The following is a 16,079-nucleotide window of genomic DNA, read 5'->3' as shown; positions in this document are numbered from 1 at the left end:
TTGAGAACCACTGCCCTATGTCCTAATAAGGAGGAGAGTATGGAAGATAAAATACAGGTAGGATCTGATGAGAAACAGTCAAATGAAAAAAAGTCTCATTCAGTTGCCAGCAATGCCCCTCCTTCTGCTATGTACATTGGTCAAACCGGACAGTCTCTATGCTGGACACTCAATAACAGACTTAAAAGTGGCCATTCTTCAACAAAAAAACTTCAAAACCAGACTTCAGTGAGAAACTGCACAACTGGAATTAATTTGCAAACTTGCAAACACCATCAAATTAGGCATGAATAAAGACGGAATGGCTGGGTCACTACAAAAAATAATTTTCCCTCTGTTGATACTCACACCTACTTGCCCACTGTTGGGAATGGGCCACATCCACCCTGATTGAATTGGCCTCATTAGCACTGACCTCCCTCCCCCCCCCCCCAACTTGATAAGGCAACTCCCATCTTTTCATGTGCTGTATTTTTATACCCACCTATTGTATTTTACACTGCATGCATCTGATGAAATGGGTTTGAGCCCACGAAAGCTTACGCCCAAATAAATGTGTTAGTCTCTAAGGTGCCACAAGGACTCCTCGTTGTTTTTACTGATACAGACTAACACGGCTACCACTAAACCTGTCATGATGTAATGGGTGACAGCTAAAAAGTGACAAGTTTTTAAAATGCTTATATACCAGTGATGGAAGTCTAAATAATAAGATGGGTGAACTAGAGTGCCTTGTATTAAATGAGGATATTGATATAATGGGCATCGCAGAAACTTGGTGGAGTTAGGATAATCAATGGGACACAGTAATATGAATGAAGGCCAGAAATGGGAGGAAAAAAAAAAAGAGTGCTTAAAGATTGGGTTTGCAAGGTCTCAGTCTTGCAGACTACTCCATGTGGCCAAACTGCTGAACCAACACCATTGAAGTCAACAGGGCTCCGTGCGAGCACAGGGGTCTGCCCACGTGGAATAAGGTGCATAATCGGTTCATTATTCACCCTTAGAACAGCTTACGCATGATAAATATTAAAAATTCTTTACAATGGTATTTGTTTAGTGCCAGTGTTTTGGGAGCGTTCTTGGAACTTGGGTTAACTATTTGAATGAAATTTTATCTGATACCAGTCATTGTTTCTTTATCAGATTAAAAATCTTCACTTGTATTCTGAAAATTGGAATGCTCTGATGTTCCCTTTCAAGCCCTTTCCAGATTTTATGTAAAAGTTATAAAGAGGTGGAGAGGAGTACCTGGGCCCTGAATACTGTGTTTGCATTAGTGCGTTACTGCCCCAGTCTACGCTGGCTATGTCTACACTGCAATTAGACACCTGCTGTTGGCCTGTGCCAGCTCTCTTGGGCTTGCAGGGTTTGGGTTACGGGACTGTTTAATTGCGATGTAGAGGTTCAGGCGCCGGCACTCTGGGACCCTCCCATCTCGCACGCTTCTACAGCCCAGGCTTCAGGCTGGGCCCCAACGTCTACATTGCAGTTAAACAGCCCCTTAGCTCAAAGCCCACAAGTCTGAGTCAGCTGCCATGGGCTAGCCACAGGTTTCTAATTGCAGGGTAAGCATACTCACTAAGGCTCCTATCTTGCAAAAAAAAAACTTGTGCATGAATTTAACTTCACACCCATTAATAGTCTTATTGAAGACAAATGGGACTACTCAGATGCATAAAGTTAAGCATGTATGTAAGTCTTTGTGGGATCAGGAGCTAAGCACCTATGCATTTTTTCTAGAAGTCTACTCATCAACACCCCTAATGACTGTGATTCAGTTATTGCCTTTGGAAAATTATTCCATTGACTAACTGATCACACTGTTGGAAAATGTTTCTGAATTTCTCACTTGAATTTTCAGGGTATTACTTCTTCTTGTTCCACCCTTAACCTGAAATAAGTGGCTTCTCCTTTTGAAGAGTCATTGTCACCAAAGCCTTGTTTATGCTACAAAAATATCCCTTGGTGTCAGCAATGGGTGTGGTTGAACCAGTGCAGAACAGAGTGCAGCTGCAAGTGTGGACAAGGACAAACCATGTTCAGCACACTTTCAGAAACTGGTTAAAATTAGGGCTGTCAAGTGATTTTAAAAAAGTAATCGCGATTAAAAAAAAGTATTGCGCGATTAATCGCACTGTTGAACAATAATAGAATACCGTTTATTTAAATAGTTTTGGATGTTTTCTACATTTTAAAATGTATTGATTTCAATTACAACATGGAATACGAAGTGTACAGTGTTCACTCTATATTTATTTTTGATTACAAGTATTTGCACTGTAAAAAAACCAAAAGAAATAGTATTTTTCAGTGCATCTAATACAAGGACTGTAGTGCAATCTCTTTATCATGAAAGTTGAACTTACAAATGTAGAATTATGTACAAAAAAAATGCATTCAAAAATAAAAGTGTAAAATTTTAGAGCCTGCAAGTCCACTCAGTCCTATTTCTTGTTAAGTCAATCGATCAGACAAACAAGTTTGTTTACATTTGCAGGAGATAATGCTGCCTGCTTCTTGTTTACAACGTCACCTGAAAGTGAGAACGGGTGTTCTCATGGCAGTGTTGTAGCTGGTGTTGCAAGATATTTATGTGCCAGATGTGCTAAAGATTCATATGTCCCTTCATGCTTCAATCACCATTCCAGGAGACATGTGTCCATGATGATGACGGGTTCTGCTCGATAACAGTCCAAACCAGTGCGGACCAATGCATGTTCATTTTCATTATCTGAGTCAGCAGAAAGTTGATTTTCTTTTTTGGAGGTTCGGGTTCTGTAGTTTCTGCATTGGAATGTTGCTCTTTTCAGACTTCTGAAAGCATGCTCCCTACCTTGTCCCTCTCAGATTTTGGAAGGCATTTTAAATTCTTAAACCTTGGATTGAGTGCTGTAGCTATCTTTAGAAATTTCACATTGGTATCTTCTTTGCATTTTGTCAAATTTGCAGTGAAAGTGTTCTTAAAATGAACATATGCTGGATCATCATCCGAGACTGCCATAACATGAAATATATGGTAGCCTGCGGGTAAAACAGAGCAGGGGACATATAATTCTCCCCCAAGGAGTTCAGTCACAAATTTAATTAACGCATTATTTTTTTAACGAGCATCGTCAGCATGGAAGCATGTCCTCTGGAATGGTGGTCGAAGCATGAAGGGGCATACGAATGTTTGGCATATCTGGCACGTAAATACCTTGCAATGCGGGCTACAAAAGTGCCATGCAAATGCCTGTTCTCACTTTCTGGTGACATTGTAAATAAGAAGAGGGCTGAACAAGAAGTAGGACTGAGTGGGCTTGTAGGCTCTGAAGTTTTACATTTTTTTGAGTGCAGTGATGTATCAAAAAATCTACATTTGTAAGTTGCGCTTTCACGACAAAGATTGCACTACAGTACTTGTATGGGTGAATTGAAAAATACTATTTTTTGTTTATCATTTTTACAGTGCAAATATTTGTAATCAAAAATAATATACACTTTGATTTCAGTTACAACACAGAATACAATATGTATGAGAAAATGTAGAAAAACATCCAAAATACAGTATTTAATAAATTTCAAAACTGCGATTAATTGCGATTAATTTTTTGTTGAGTTAATTGGGTGAGTTAACTGCGATTAATCGACAGCCCTAGTTAAAATCCAAACGTTGCACCACTAAGAGCTTCAAAATGAAACAAACAATAAGAAGGAAGCCGACTTCATTAATTTTCAGTGCCCATAGTGAGAAAAATGCAAAGAAAAACAAATTAAATAAAGAGCAAAAATAATCACAGATGAATTAGTCTTAAAATTATTTGCCTTTAACCATCTATGATGGTGTTAGTAACATAGTTAAATAAATGTATTTGTTTACAACATAGGATTTTTAAGTTGGCAGTATCCCCTCAGGTAGCTTCTCTTCGAAGATCTGCATTTATTTCTTTGGATTCTTTCTTGGCAGGAATGTGTTGCATGTAGTTTTGAGCTTCTCAGAAAGCTAATTGAGGGTGTCTATGGACAGAGGTGGTGTGTCAACTCACAGCTATCACCTACCTGGCTGCCTTGTGATGACTTGATGTAGCTGCCCACCTATGTTTGCCATTTCATATTCAGGATTATTTTCTCCCAAGTGAACTTTAATTTTTTTCTATATTTAAAGACCTTTGGGGGCAGGGATAATCTCTCCATATATCTTTGTACAGCACCAAGCATAATGGGGCACAGGCCCTGATTGGAGCTTCTGGGTGCTACGGTAATAAAAATAATACCCTCCCTTGGGCTTTTGCCTATTTCTCTGATCTTACTGACGTATCTGTGCCTCCTCCGTTGTGTCTGTGAATTTGATGGCTAGACTGTTCTTTTCTCCTTCCTTATCACTGGTAAAGATACTGAGCAATATGGAACTCAACACTGACCCCTTTGGAACGCTTCTCAATCCCACCTCTTGGTTTTAGGTTGTACCATTTCGTTGCTCTCCGCTCACGCTCCGTCAGCCAGCTCTGTATCTATGCTGCAGCATTCTTGTCCAAACCGCCTCGTTCTGATGTCTCTATTAGACTCTCAAGTGGGACGGCATCGAAAGCTTTCCCAATATCTAGATGTATTATGTCCTCTGCATTTCTTTTGCCCATCTGATACGTGACTGTAGTAAAGAAAGCTTTTGAATATTTAAGGCAGAGTATGCAGGCACAGCGCCTAATTGCTCAGTAAGTTGCTCCCTTTTTGCTTCAGTTTTATTTTTCAGTATTGAAATTAGCCAGATAGGTTGGTAATTTTCTAAAGCTCCCTTTTTGGCACAAAATAGGCTCCTTAGCAGGAGCTGTGTGGTCACATTAGCCACGCTATGGTAAGGCCATCCTCTGGCACACTGGCCAAGAGAACTGATGTGATAATGGCGCACTTCTCTCCTGAGCTTTGCTTTTAAACTATACCCCCCCAATGCCCTCCGTTATTTTGCAACCCTACTTTTTTACTTCGATCTTCACTGTGCATTTCTGATTGCATATATCCAGTATTTGGAAATGTAGGCCTGCAGTGGATAATTTTATAATTAAGATGCTGGACTGAGACTGAAGAGATCTGGGTTCTGTTCCCAGTTTTGTAATAGATTTCCTTTGTCACCTTGGGCAAGTCACTTAATCTCTCTCTGTCTGTCAGTTTCGATCTGTAAATGGTGACAGTAATACTTCCCTACTTCACAGAAAGGTTGTGAGGATAAATTCATATTGTGTATGTGAAGTGTTCAGATATTATAGTGATGAGCACTATAGAAAAGCTTATAAAAATAAAAGTGCTACTCTGGTCCTGAAGGTAGTAAAGTAGTTTATAGAAAGCTAACATGACTTTTGTCTTTTTGGTCTGGTCTTTCTGCAGATGGGTTGGGGTGATTTGGGAGTGTTTGGAGAGCCCTCTAAAGAAACCCCTAACTTGGACCAGATGGCTTCAGAAGGGATGCTCTTCCCAAGTTTCTACACTGCCAACCCTCTGTGCTCGCCATGTAAGTAAACTTCAGCTTTAAACTACCATGTAAAATTGCCACCTTCTGGGAAGATCAGGATGTTTGCCAGCATCTTACATAAACTAGCAACCAAACCAGTGATTACCCTTAAAGCAGTGTTAGGATTTGGAGCTTTCATCTTGCATTTTGCTTCCTTTTCATTTTTTTGCTTGAGGAAAAACTACAATCTTCTGTTCATACAAAACAGTATTTTAGTCATCAAAACACTTCATTTAAAGGATTTTTATTCTGTTTTAGCCTTCAGGCCTCTGCAGCTGAATTATTTCATCTCTTCCCTCTTTGGGGCAATCAGACAAAACAGTATCTAAATCTTTGTTGGAGAAATCCAACAGGAAGGAAGCACACAATGGGCTTGATTCTGTTCTATAGGCAGAACTTCCATTGACTGGGACTTTCATGCGTGGAGCAACTACACGTTCCGTCCCATTGTTGTCATTGTTAGCCACTAAGAGATTTAGAGAGGGGAAAAAGGACAAAGCCATTTGAGTCCCATGTAGATTTTACATCTTTGTCACTGTGTCTGGTTCTTCAAGTCTGATTGCCAGCTGACAGCTAAAATATAAAGACTTTCTGAGGCCTCCATTCGGGAAAACATGTAACCATATGTTTTAAGTCCATCCCCATTCAGGAAAGCACTAAAACACCTGCTTAAGTCCCATTGACTTCAGTGGGATTTAAGCAGATGCTTAAAGTTAAACATCTGCTTAACTACTTTCGTGAATCAGAGCCTTGATCTCTGTCATGCTAGAGCTGGATACCTTGCCTTTGTTAATTGTAGAAGTAGATAAAATGGTTTTGCCAAGGCAAGATAATGAATGTAAGTTTAGCAAATAACTGATTTATCTGAGCTAGATTAAGATGTGTCTCCCCTATACTCACCCCAGAAATGCTGTTGAAAGTTACTTGGACAGAATGGCGGCTGCATTTCCTATCTGGAGGTGGTCCCGTTTCAGTAGTGGGTCAACTGCTTTCTGCACACAAGGGCCAGATTGCAATCTCAGTGGAACTGGAATAACTCCATTAACATCAGTGGTGTCACTTTGGATTTATGCTAGTGTGGCTGTTATCAGAATCTGGCCAAGTATGTACATCACTTTAGGATCCTTTGGGCTGATTATTACTCTTATCAGCTAAGCAATAATCTATAGCAGAAATTCCCTACGATCTCCAGTCGTCATGCTGTCATCAGCCAAAACATGACCTCTGAAGCAGAGAATTTGTATAAAGAAAATAAGACCCCCTATTCATGCTTTCTTTGTTTTGATTGTTTTATCTGCAGCACGAGCAGCGCTGTTGACGGGACGTCTCCCCATCAGGAATGGGTTCTACACCACGAATGCCCATGCCAGAAATGGTGCGAACATCAGTGCTGCTTCTCCTAGAAATGCTTTTTCTTCCTTTATTCTTTGCCTTTTCGCTTGGCAGCAGGCATGGCTGAATATTGGCATTTGGCTCTGTGCTCTACCTTCATGGGTTTTCCAGGAGGTACGTTTTCAGAGTGACAACAAGCGATTGGCATGTAGCTCCACTGCAGTTAATAAGAACAGGTGTGAAGTGTATTGCTTCTTGCGCATGATGCTGAAAAGGAAGGACATCGCCAAATGTTCATATTAAGCAAAAAGACCTAAGTTAAGATGTTAATCTGTTTGCTTCTTCTGGCTGAGATGTTGGTTCCTTGGGTGGGCTAATTAACATTGAGTGAAAGAAGAAAAGTCACATGGGATGTGGTGTTAACGTTTTAGCTTAAGAACAAGCTGTTTAAAATCAAGTCTCTCATGGGGTTTACTACTCACTGCTGGGGCGTCTCCTTGTACTTCATCTGGGGATTAGTTCTTGACCAGTCTAACGCCCCCTCCTTCAGTTGCTCACCCCATGGTCTCTCTCTCTGGGCTCAGGTAGCTCCCTCTTTGTGTCTCAGGCAGTCTTTTGATCCGCTGGCCAGTCAGTGCCACTTTTCCAGTGGCCAGTAGGGGAATCCAGGCCTGCCCACTACTCGGGGTTCCAGCCCAGGGACTCTATGCCCACCAACAACAGTCTTCTCCAGCTCCAACCTTGTTGCCAATTCCATGGCCTCTTTCCTGCCTTTCTTCCCTATCTTCTGGACCCCTCTGCTCCCTGTGGCTATTTCACCCCTCCCTTGGGTTCTTGCCAGAGTCTGTATTCTAAGGCAGGATCCCAGGGCTTACTCCCCGCTAGGCCACCTCCTCATCTCTGACCAACTGCCGTCCTCTCTAGGGAGTGATGTCAGAGCTCCTCCCTGCAGCCCTTCTCCTCCCACCAACTTCCTCTCTTTATAAGCATATCCCAACTCCTCCCCCAGCAGGGCTTCATCAGCTGTTAGGCCTTAGTAGTCCCTGCCTCTCCGCCAGATGAAGCCTGTCATGTAAGGTTAATTGGCCATTTTTAATGGTTTCAAGTCTTGTGTGGGGCAAACACCCCCTCATACAGTCTTACAGAAGTAAACCTCTCCCGGCCAGTAAAACAAGGAGAGTTACATAACACGATGCTGCCTGCCAGGAGAGCTCTCCTCCAGCACCCATGAAGGAATGTACCTGCTCAGAATGTCTTTGGGTTGGTCTAATTCTAATATTACAGGTGCTTTATGAGACCACACATTCTGGGCACACACTTACAGCTACCTATCGGTTCACACTATGCATCAGTGGGAGAACTTGGGTATCTCCTAACTCACTGGCGGTTGTGCCCTGTGTTCTCAACTAGAAAATATTGGAGACACGCTATTTTGGATCAGCCAGTGCACTTTGAGCAAGTCCATTTGTCCTTTATTTAACTAATCCTTTGACTTTTATAAAAATGCACTAGCTGTAGAGAACTTCAAGCAGTTTGGCAAAAGTATAAACCAAACAGTCCCAACTTGCTCTCCTCACAGCCACCTGCATCCACACCGTCCCTCCAGCCAACAAAGGCTGCATGTGTGAAGGGCTCCCTTCCCTGGAGCAGCGAGTTTGCTGAGTCAGCTTGTTCCGAGACCTGGTGGGCTGGAGAATTTGAATCCTTTACTACAGTATTGTTGGACCATTAAGCTAGCCCAATTTTTGGTCCTGTCAAATAAGCTTTCTAGGGATGAGTGTCCATAAGTTTTCCTGACCTGCTTGCTAGCCTTAATGATGAGTTAAAAAACATGTTCTTGTTTTATACAGCCTATACACCACAGGAAATAGTAGGGGGAATCCCAGGTTCTGAGCTGCTGCTTCCAGAATTGCTGAAGAAGGCAGGATATGTCAGTAAGATCATTGGCAAATGGTAAACTTGTCTTGAAATTTCTTGTTTGTATGTGTGTGTGGTTTAGTAGTGTGGAGAGACTGGGAGAACCAGAGTTTCAAAAAACCCTTTTGAAGCTCAAACATCTGTCTTTTCAAATCTGGGCAGGACCTTCCCACCTGCTGTGATTAATTTCGGAATAGAGTGCTATTGTTTTATAGATAGATATAGCAAAAAAAGGCCCCAAACCCTCAACCCTTTGTGCTTTCATTCAGCACCACATTGTACTTATTTTCATCAGAAATCGCAGAGATGTTTTGTTGGCGCATTTCCCTTGCCCTCTACAATTTTTTGTCTTTGGCCCCTGCTGTATATCATTGATCCTCTGCAGATAAGTCTGACTTGTAAACTCCGGAGGCATCTTTTTTTTTGAGTAGCAGAATGTTAGGATAGAAATGAAGATACAGTCACATGAAGGAAACATGCTGATATTAGACAGAGCTACAGAGAAGAGTGATGGCCTAATCTAGCAGAGCAAAGGGTAAATAAATAGACAGTGAGAGAGTATTGACCAAAGATCTGAGTGAACTACATCCCAAGAATTTTAAAAGGACTAAGGGCTTGATCCTGTTCTCATTGAAGCCACTGACAAAACTCCATTGACTCTTATGGATGCAGGCCCAGATCTTAGCAAAGGAAACATCAGAACTTGTGAACCTAATCTTCAATAAATCATGGCAGTCAGGCGAGGTACCTGACAACTAAATGCAACTGTGGTTCCTGTGCAGGGTAGGAGGGAAAAGCTGGAGAGCTGCCAAACAAATACAATAGGCTGCTTTGATGGGATTACTATTGTAGTAGTTGAAGAGAAGCCAGCGGGCATAGAACATCTGAATTGCAATAAAGAACTTGTGTGATGTGATTGAGTCCCATTGGGTTTCTAGGTCTCCATGCTAGTAATTCACAATTCATAGTAGTACTATGTAATAAATAAATGCATAAATAATAAACTTCAAAACTGCATAGATACCAACTGGATATAACATGTAACCAACAGAGTAATTGTTAATAATACAACCTTCAAGTGGGGACCAGTATTAAGGTAGTCGGTTATGGAATCCGTATTATTTAACAATATTAACAATATAAAGAAAGGTATAGATTCAACTGTGATCAAATTTTCCAGCAACCCAGAAATTGGAAGGAAAGTAAACTAACCTAAGACAGTGAATTATTTAGTAGCCCAAATCCAAACAACAAAATGGTCAGGAAAAATCGGATCAGTGGGCTGAATGCAATGAGATACATTCAGTGCTAATAAATGTAAATTCATACAGCTAGGGAAAGGAAATAAGCAGCAAAAATACATATTGGTTCCAGATAGTTATCTGGAAAGCAGCGAGTCTGGAGAACCTTCTAGGGGTAATAAAAAGCAAAGTAAAAATGAACTCACAATGCAGTGTCATTGTGAACCTAAGAATTGCTGTACATCAGCTGCTTCACAGAAGGGTACTGGAAACTGCAGATGTGAGATAATCTGACCCCATTAAAGTTTCATCGTAACCCTGATTGGTTAGCGACTAGTTTAAGCCTTAAACATGAGGTTTTATATCTCTTTTAACCCTCTCTTTTAAGTATTTGCTATTACAACTCTGAATATTATTTGCAGTGTTGTTATAGCCATGTTAGTCCCAGGATATTAGAGAGAAGGTGGGTGAGTGGTGGGACTTTCTACCACCTGCGGAGGGTGAGGAACCCCCGGTGGGCCAGCCTGTATGCCACTCTAGACTCATGGCCCTCTCGGGATATCAGTTGGCGGCTCCTTCATGGAGCCGTGAGCACGGGTCTGTACCTACTGTGGTTCATCCCCATCCCCAACGCCCGCCCCTCTTGCAGTGTGAGATAGATCCTGGTGCACGCCTATCTAGAATGCGCCAGGTTGCAGCACCTAATCTGACTCCTCCAGAACCTCCTGTTGAGGTTCTGGCTGCACTTTTCCCCACATCTTTTCATATATGCACACCCTGTCTGTGGCCCCACAAAGTTGTGAGACCTCAGTCAACCTCCTCCTGGCACTGGCCAAAATAGCCATCTTCAACACCAGGAGGAGGATGCTGGATAGGGAGGTGCTTTGCATCTGTGGGGCCTATTTCTGTTCCTCCCTGGGCTCACTCATCCATGCAGAGTTCCTCTGGGTGGTGTCCACTGGCTCCCTGGACAGCTTTGAGGAGCAGTGGGTGTTGTCCGGGGTTCTCTGCTTGATGTCCCCTTCTGGGTCCCTAGTTTTGAACCTGTGACCTCCACTCCCTGCTCTGTTATTTCTTAGCTGTCCCCCATATTCAGTTGAGTCCTGAGTCCTGCGACTCCTCCCCAAAGGTTGCACCCCTCCGCCTCCCGGAATTTCAATAAGGCCTTTTATTGGACCAACTTCTGTTGGTGAGAGACACAAGCTTTTGAGCTTACGCAGAACTCTTCAACGCTGGGAAAGATGCTCAGAGTGTCTCAGTTAAATACAAGGTGAAAAAGATAAGAAATTAACACATGTTGCAAGAGGCCATTCAAGGTGAAGTTAACAACTGAAGGAGAAAAGAGGGTTTGTGGGTTCCAGATTGTTGTAAATGAGACATAAATCCAGTGTCTTTATTAAGCCCATAATTTTTGCTATCTAGCAGAGTTATGAATTTAAAAGCTTCCAGGCTCATCTTTTGAAGGTGTTTATGCAGAGGACTGAGAGGTCAGATATGGAGTGATCGTTCTGTAAAAGGTGTTTGCCCACAGGTGATAGGGTGTTTTTGTCTTTTATCATTTTTCTGTGTGAGTTCATTTGACAGCATAGTGACTGGTTTCACCCACGTAAATGCTATTGGGACATTTAGTGCACTGGATGAGGAAACCATCTGTTGTGATCCGCATGTGTGGGAACCATGGATCTTGAAAGGTGTGTTGTGGGGGTGTTGATCATCGCAACAGGTGGAGATATGTCTGCAGGTTTTCCATCTGTTGTTCTGGAAGGGGTTGGTGGTGCTTTGAGGTGGTGTGTCCTGGTCTGTAGGGAGCTTGCCTCTGATGATGAGCTTGGCAGGGTTGGGGGGTTGTTTGAAGGCCAGAAGAGGGAGTTCAGGAAAGATTTCTTTCAACATGTGGTCCACATCGAGTATGGGTTATAGTTGTTTGATGATACCCTGTATGGGTTCCAATGCAGGGTGGTAAGTGACAACTAGGAGTGTGCAGTTGGGCGGAGGGGGGGCAGTTGCTGTATTGAAGCAGGTTCTTTTTGAGTATTTGGGTGGCCCATTCCATGATGTGATCTACTTCTCTGGCGGAGTGGCCTTGTGTGGTAAAAGTAGTTTTAAGTGTGCTGAGGTACGTATCCGGGACTTTCTCGACGGGGCATATTCTGTGGTATCTGAGTGCCTGACTATACATAACAGATGTCTTGGTGTGTTTGGGTTGGTTACTGGATTGGTGAAGGTAGGTGTGGTGATCTGGGGATTTCTTGTATGTAGTTGTCTGTAGGGCGCCATTGTTGAAGTTGATCATGGTGTCCAGGAAGTTGGTGCTGGTGTGGGAATGTTCTAGAGAAAGTTTGATGGGTGCTGGTTGTTGAAGTTGTAGTGGTAATCTTTGAGGGAGTTTAAGTTGTCTGTCCAGAGGATGAAAATCTCATTAATGTATCTCAGATATATCATTGGTTTTGTGGTGCATTTGTCCAGAAATTTTTCCTCAAAGTGGCCCATGAAGAGGCTGGGCAAACAAAGAAAACCTGCACAATGCCTTCAAAAGACAAGCCTGGGAGCTTAAATTCATAACTCTGCTAGACACCAAAAATCATGGGTTTAATAAAGACACTGGATTTATGGCTCACTATAACAATCTGGAACACACACAAACCCTCCTTTTGTCCTTCGATCGTGGAGGTGTTAACCACCCGCTTCACCTCAAATGGTCTCTTGCAACATGTGTTAACTCCTTATCTGTTCTACCCTGTAGTTACACTCTGAGCTAGGGTGACCAGACAGCAAATGTGAAAAATTGGGATGGGGGTGGAGGGGTAATAGGAGCCTATAGAAGAAAAACACCCAAAAATCGGGACTGTCCCTATAAAATCAGGACATCTGTTACCCTACTCTGAGCACTTTTCCCAGAGCTGAAGAAGAGCTCTGCGTAAGCTTGAAAGCTTGTCTCTCTCACCAACAAAAGTTGGTCCAATAAAATATATTATCTCACCCACCTTGTCTCTTTGAATTTTATGTTATCCTTATAAATCTTCAGTCCCTCTTTGAATCTTGCCAGGTTCTTGGCCTCAGTAACATCCTGGGGCAGTGAGTTCCATGGTCATATTATGCTCAGTGTTGATAAATGCAAAGGAATGCACATTGGAAACATAATCCTAACTATACATATAAAATGATGGGGTCTAATTTAGCTGTTACCACTCAAGAAAGAGATTTTGGAGTCATGGATAGTTCTCTGAAAACATCCACTCAATGTGCAGCAGCTAACAGAATGTTGGGAATCATTAAGAAAGGGATTGACAGAAGACAGAAAATATCATATTGCGTCTATATAAATCCATGGTATGCCCACATCTTGAATACTGCGTGCAGATGTGGTCGCCCTAGCTCAAAAAAAAGATATATTTGAATTGGAAAAGGTACAGAAAAGAGCAACAAAAATGATTAGGTAAGCTGGAACAGCTTCCGTGTGAGGCGAGATTAATAAGACTTGGACTTTTCAGTTTGGAAAACAGACAACTAAGGGGGAATATGATCGAGGTCAGTAAAATCATGACTGGTGTGGAGAAAGTAAATAAGCAAGTGTTATTTAATCCTCATAACACAAGAAATAGGGGTCACCCAATAAAATGAATAGGCATTTGTTTAAAACAAACAAAAGGAACTATTTCTTCACACAATTCAGAGTCAACCTGTGGAACTCCTTGCTAGAGGATGATGATAAGGCCGAGAGTATAACAGGGTTCAAAAAAGAACTAGATAAATTCATGGAGGAATGGTCCATCAATAGCTATTAGCTAAGATGGGCAGGGAAGCTGGGAATGGGCGACGGGGCATGGATCACTTGATGATTACCTGTTCTGTTCATTCCCTCTGGGGCACCTGGCATTGACCGCTGTTAGAAGACAGGATACGGGGCTAGATGGACCTTTGGTCTGACCCAGTATGGCCGTTCTTATGTTCTTACTATGTGTTGGGTGGTAAAAGTATTCCCCTTGCTCAGTTTTGAATTTGCTGACTTTGGGTTTCATTGGTTTCCTTCATTTTTGTGTTATGAGAGAGGGAGAACAGGAGCGTCTAATCTACCTTCTCTACCCCGTTAATTATTTATTTATTTTGTATGCTTTTCTCATATTCCTTCTTACTCGCCTCCTTTGTAAACTGTCCCTCTTTTTAAAATCTCTCTGGAGATCAGGTTTTCGATGCCCCTAGTCACTGTGAAGACAGCGAGGGGTATTTTTGTTGTGGTGTGTGTGCGCGCGTGTGGGTGCACGCACATAGATGTGGGGATACCACATGTAAAACTAGGGAGATTTGTGGTTCTAATTTACACAGCCAGTGTGTGACCGGATCAGGAATCGTGAGACTAAATTAGTCTCTGGTGTAATTCCATTGATCTCATCGGGTTTACTCCAGGGACCAATTTAGTCCAATGAGTGCACTTCTGGTCCCCAAATTTTAGAGACAATACAAAAGAGGGCAACAGAAATATCCATGGGTTAAAGATCTATGAGGAAAGACTGAAGAGACACATGCATGTTCAGCTAGAAATGTGTCCAGTTGAGACAGTGAGAGAATGACCATCTATAAATACTTTCACAAATGAAGGAAGTGAGTTATTCACAGTCCCAGAAGATGTGGAAGGAAAGGAGCTGTAGCCTGAAGCTAAAGAAGGAAAGTTTAAATTTTATATCCAGGAAAAAAGCTGTTAACAGAAGCTTGTGTGTGTGTGTGTGTGTGTGTGTGTGTGTGTGTGTTGCTTTCATATGTACATTTTAAGGGCCTCATTGTCATTTACACTAAAGCCCCTTTACATCACTCTGGTGGCATAAAGGGCCTTAAAGTAAATGTAATTGTAAATTACACACACTTTGGGGCCCTTTACACAATTTACTGGTGTAGAAGAGCCTTGGTAGAAATGAGACCTAAGCCCTAAATTAATGATTATATGTATTTTTGCTGTGTGTTCTGGGCACCTCCACCAAGGCACCATCATCACAGATAATCGACGTGTTTAGAGAGAAGAGAAGTTGGACAATGACTTAGTGGAGCTACTGGAACAGTGGCAGGGATTTCTATAATCTCCTTTGAATGCACGTTTTTGTCTAGTCATTATTTATTTGGCTATCTAGAGGACTGTAACTAATCACTGAAGTTTTCCTTCAACGTCATTGAAAGATGTTTCTTTCTACATAGTTCTGAGAAGATTAGTATTTACTCCTTTGCAATGGACTCCTGAACTCTTTGTGGCTTTTGTTCCTAGGCATCTGGGTCACAGACCCCAATTCCACCCCTTGAAGCATGGATTTGATGAATGGTTTGGATCCCCTAATTGCCATTTTGGACCTTACGATAACAAAGCCACCCCAAACATCCCTGTTTATAGGGACAGGGAAATGATTGGCAGGTAATTCAGCTGTTTGCTCCATGGCTCATTTAAAAAAATATTTTGGAAGTTATCAACGGCTTGTTTTCTTTGCTTTCCCTGTGGTCTTATTCAGCTGTCCTGTGGTCTACTGAAAGACAAGTGTTCAATCAGCAAGCTGTCTTCAGTTAGGAGAGGCAGGCAAATACTCCTGGATCAGACACAGCAGTAACACCGTGGCTTGGTTGGATGGGCAGCAATCTCCAGAAACCTCACACCATGCCAAGAATTATTGGACATGAGCGAAGGAAATGTCAGTCATAAGGGATGAACTGGTTCAAATATCATCTGACATGTACCACACGGCGTTTTCAGCACATGCAGTGAATTGGCAATCCTAGAATTGTTAAAGTGGGAAAGGGACCCACTGAAGGGGATGTATTTCTGCTCCCTTCCCACCCCCATTCTGTTTGCTCAGGACTTTTGTCCCTAGACCAGAGATGGCTGACTGGGAGCAGTGTAAGGCCCAGGTGACTGTTTGCAATCATGCTAAGCCAGAGGTGGGCAAACTTCAGCCCGCAGGCCACATCCAACCCATGGGACTGTCCTGCCCGGCCCTTAAGCTCCTGGCTGGGGAGGCTAGCCCCCGGTCCCTCCCTTGCTGTCCCCCCTCCCCTGCAGCCTCAGCTCGCTGTGCCACCAGCACTCTGGGCAGCGGGGCTGCGAGAGTATTAAATTGCTTCCCGTAGGA

General features: G+C 42.5%; 1 protein-coding gene across 3 annotated transcripts in view; it reads left to right on the top strand.

Annotated features, from left to right (window-relative positions):
• Window positions 1–16,079, top strand: part of GALNS (galactosamine (N-acetyl)-6-sulfatase) — a 65,739-nt gene that overhangs the window by 1,908 nt on the left and 47,752 nt on the right. For 2 of the 3 annotated variants that reach the window (XM_065567339.1, XM_005292220.5), the window contains exons 2-5: window positions 5,362–5,485; window positions 6,786–6,860; window positions 8,668–8,770; window positions 15,227–15,370. In XM_065567339.1, the coding sequence (XP_065423411.1) occupies window positions 5,362–5,485; window positions 6,786–6,860; window positions 8,668–8,770; window positions 15,227–15,370 (446 nt within the window). Of the gene's footprint in view, window positions 1–5,361; window positions 5,486–6,785; window positions 6,992–8,667; window positions 8,771–15,226; window positions 15,371–16,079 lie in introns of all 3 variants that reach the window. The other variant, XM_005292222.5, reaches the window with a different exon arrangement.

Source organism: Chrysemys picta, chromosome 14 (genome assembly GCF_011386835.1).
Source record: "Chrysemys picta bellii isolate R12L10 chromosome 14, ASM1138683v2, whole genome shotgun sequence".
Lineage (NCBI taxonomy): Eukaryota > Metazoa > Chordata > Testudines > Emydidae > Chrysemys > Chrysemys picta.
Note: the sequence above shows the minus strand (reverse complement) of the source record. Positions and strands in the feature narration are given on the sequence as shown.